Source organism: Miscanthus floridulus, chromosome 7, assembly GCF_019320115.1.
Source record: "Miscanthus floridulus cultivar M001 chromosome 7, ASM1932011v1, whole genome shotgun sequence".
NCBI lineage: Eukaryota > Viridiplantae > Streptophyta > Magnoliopsida > Poales > Poaceae > Miscanthus > Miscanthus floridulus.
Genome location: NC_089586.1, coordinates 109,595,370 through 109,598,712, shown reverse-complemented (window position 1 = coordinate 109,598,712; position 3,343 = coordinate 109,595,370). Strand labels below are relative to the sequence as shown.

Here is a 3,343-nt window from a genome sequence, read left to right as displayed (position 1 = left end):
TTGTATAAGATTAGCTACGCTTATTCGGAGCCTCTCACCAAATTTTACATTAGCAATACGCTGGCCATCACCGTAAACAAAGCATCCTCAGGAATCAGGATGGCCGAAAGAATTTCTCACAAACACAAGGGCAACTCTTAGATTAAACTACCCCGTCGCCTTTCCCTTTCTACTGAATTTTTTCACCTCATGTGCTGATTCATCTTCAGATCCGCTGGAGCCCGGTGATCGTAGCCGCCTCTGATGTTGAGGTCCAGTAGCAGCAGCCCTTCATCCGTAGCGCACTTGACATCGTCCCCGTCCTGAACTCCATGGTACAGCTGAAAGCCTAGATTATTGCTCGCTCTGAGGCTGTCCTCGGACATGGCTTTCGCCAGCTCGCCATTGTTCTGCTCGCACACTTGGGTCACGTTGTCCATGAACCCTGAGAGCGCGAGGTTGAAGTCCGTCAGCTGCGACCTGGTTGCTTCTAGGTTCGCGCCTCCAGCTGCGTCGTACGAAAGGTTGCTCTGGGCTTTCTCGAGTATCGTCTGCAGGTATTTGCCTTGCCCCTCGATCCGCATTTGCAGCTTCTTCTGAACCTGCATGTGCAAAACAAATTAAGAGGTCAACATTTTGTGTTCGTGACTGCAGTAGTTGTACGTAGCAGAGAAGTTTTCTGGGCAGTCTAACCTCGAGCTGCTCGTGCAGTTTCCTTTGGACTTCAATTTGGTACTTCAGCGCATCAGCAAGTGGCGTTTTTCTGATCCATGTTCAGAAATGATAAGGCGAACGGAAATAGGAGAATCATAACCGAGATGAATAATGATGTAAATCCACACAATGACACAAATGGAAACCATCGGGATACAATTCCTTTTTCTAAAAAAAAGTTGTTCAAACATCGGATAGTGAGTATATATGGCATGCAGCCTAGCAGACTGCAGCTTCAGTTGGGTGACAGAAAATACTGAAATAGTCTAGTCCGACTCTGGAACTGGAATCCTAATCCAGCATTTAACTTAGTATATTGTATCACTTCATTACCCGCTCTTTCTAGGTTGTTTTTATAACATTAAAAATGCCACAACTCTAGGCTTTGATAAATTCATATATCCCCTTGACACATCAACGTCCCTTTCTTCTTCTTTTTTTCTGCGAGGTCAACGTCCCTTTCGTATGACTCCGTCAATCATTGGCCGACCAGTACGATTTAAGTAAGCACGTTTGTTTAGGAATTTTGCAAGGCATTTCTCTTTTATAAGAATAGACCACAAATTAGTAATGATCTATAACTTTTGTTTTCAATATTTCAGACCATGCTGACTATATGCTGCTGCTATTTCGTTCTATTGTACTTCATGGTCATCAGTCCTTTTGACACCAGCCTTTTAGTTTTGCTAATGCAACAGAATCGAGTTACTAGCAGCTTGTTCGCTTGCTCGTATACGATCGTGGATTATAAACTGGAACAGTATTTTTCTCTCACACCAAACCAGCCAGCAGTAAATAATCCACGATCGTTTACGACGAAACGAACCAGCTTAGATTGTTACTACAGAATTATCGGTGTCTCAGGGAGAAGACAAATGCATGTTGGGCATCATGGCGTTTGCTGTTAAGCAGACACGCACGAATTTATCCATGTAGTACTGATGTTACAGGAAGCATGCAGGATAGGATTTTGACACCTACTACTCACCCCGTGTTGTTACTGGCCGTAGATGGAATGCTAGGAGGTACTGGTGTGTAGAAATTGATGCCCTGCGCCGCGAATGCTGCGAGGAGAGCAAAAAGAAAAGGTAAGGTTTGGAAAAAAAATATGTTATGCTTGCTCAATTTTAGCAGTTTATTAGTATATTCGCTAGTCGTATTTGCAAGGTACATACCCCCTCTGCTGGCTTCCAAACCTGTGTCTTTCTTGCTCTGCTTTCCAAGCCTGTATTTCTGCGCACAAGAGATCGTCGTCGTCAACAAGACAAACATCACCGGAGAAAGCGATACATGCACAACATTTGTTTATCTACACATGAATTTGGAGAGAAGAGATCGAAGTAGGGTGGTGGTACCTGGAGGTGACTCTTCAAGTGGTACAAGGTGAGCCCTTCCATCCCCATCAGCCTCAGCACTGACTTGGGCGTCGCCTCTGTTGTCGCGCACAGCACAATCAAGTAGAAAACGATGTTAGGTTCAGAAACCCCGAAACAGAAGTTGTAATCACAACCAGGATCCAAAAAAATGATCTAATATAATACATGATCAGTAAAAAAAACATGATGAGTGAAGCTGTTAATCGGCGGAACACCATGCATGGTCATCATGTAGCATAGACGCAGTTAGATCAAGTGTTTTTGGAATCATGATGAGTATGCATGCTGCTGTGTGTTAGCTTTACTGTTGCAACGAACTGAACTCATGGTAGCTTTGGGCTGTGTCTGAAGTCAGAAAAATCCATGCATGGCATGGTAGTACAAGAAGAGAGCAGGCAAGCAGCAGAGGAGTGCGGGTACTCACTGCCGGGCCCGCCGAGCTTGGTGACGGCCTCGACGAAGCGCTCGTGCAGGTCGGGCGTCCACCGCAGCCGCGGCTTGGGGTCCCGCGACAGCACCACCCCGCCCATCGGCCCAGCGCCGCCGTACCCGGCCCTCTCCATCCCCTCGAACATGCTCATCGCGTGGCCTGCGGCTTGTGCCTCTCGGCCTCCTAGCTAGCTCCCCGCGGCCGGGGCCGGCTTGTCGACGACCACGGCGCAGCTGGTGGTTCGCCGTCGAGCTGCAACTAGCTAGCAGAGGCAGCTTGCGCAGGCACACACACACACACACGCACGTCCGCCAGGCCAAGCTGCAGCTTGCGGGCGGCTAGCTAGAGGCAGCTGCCTGCCGCACGGCGGGCGCGCGGTGTGAATCTGGTGCGCTCGGGGCCGGGCCGCCGGGGGGAGGAGAGGTAGCGTACGATTTCGGCGAAGCCTGAGGCGGATACCGGCCTGACGGGAATGTGCGATGAGTGTCACGTTCGAAAGCTGGGCGGAGAGAGAGATAGAGAGAGGAAGAATATGTAGCGGCTAGAGAGAGAAAGAGAGAGAGAGGAGCGCCGAGCGCATCGGCATCGGCATCGCCATGCCATCATAATCATCATATACTCACCTCACCTCACTCATGTGTGCGCGGAATCTCGGGGAGCCTTGTGCTGGGGGGCAAGCCCGGCCGGAACAGAACTAACAAACGCCAAGGACGCCGGCCCAACCGGGGCGCGCCGCGTGGACGCCGCCGCCCGGGAGGGAGTCGTCGGCACCGCGCGCCCGCGGCCGTCAGATGGTGCCATGCGAGGACGACCCACGCTCACGCGCGTTCGATTCGCCGTCTCT

At 50.3% G+C, this 3,343-nt stretch overlaps 1 protein-coding gene across 1 annotated transcript; it reads right to left on the bottom strand.

The window, feature by feature from the left end:
• Positions 1-3,077, bottom strand: LOC136464224 (myb family transcription factor PHL11-like). The gene is made up of 6 exons (XM_066463183.1): positions 2,494-3,077; positions 2,049-2,125; positions 1,869-1,926; positions 1,682-1,757; positions 673-742; positions 1-581 (listed from the first exon to the last, which is right to left on the bottom strand). Exons 1-6 carry the CDS (start codon positions 2,648-2,650, stop codon positions 183-185), a joined length of 837 nt encoding a protein of 278 aa, XP_066319280.1. The 5' UTR covers positions 2,651-3,077; the 3' UTR covers positions 1-182.
• Between the last annotated feature and the right edge of the window lie 266 nt (positions 3,078-3,343).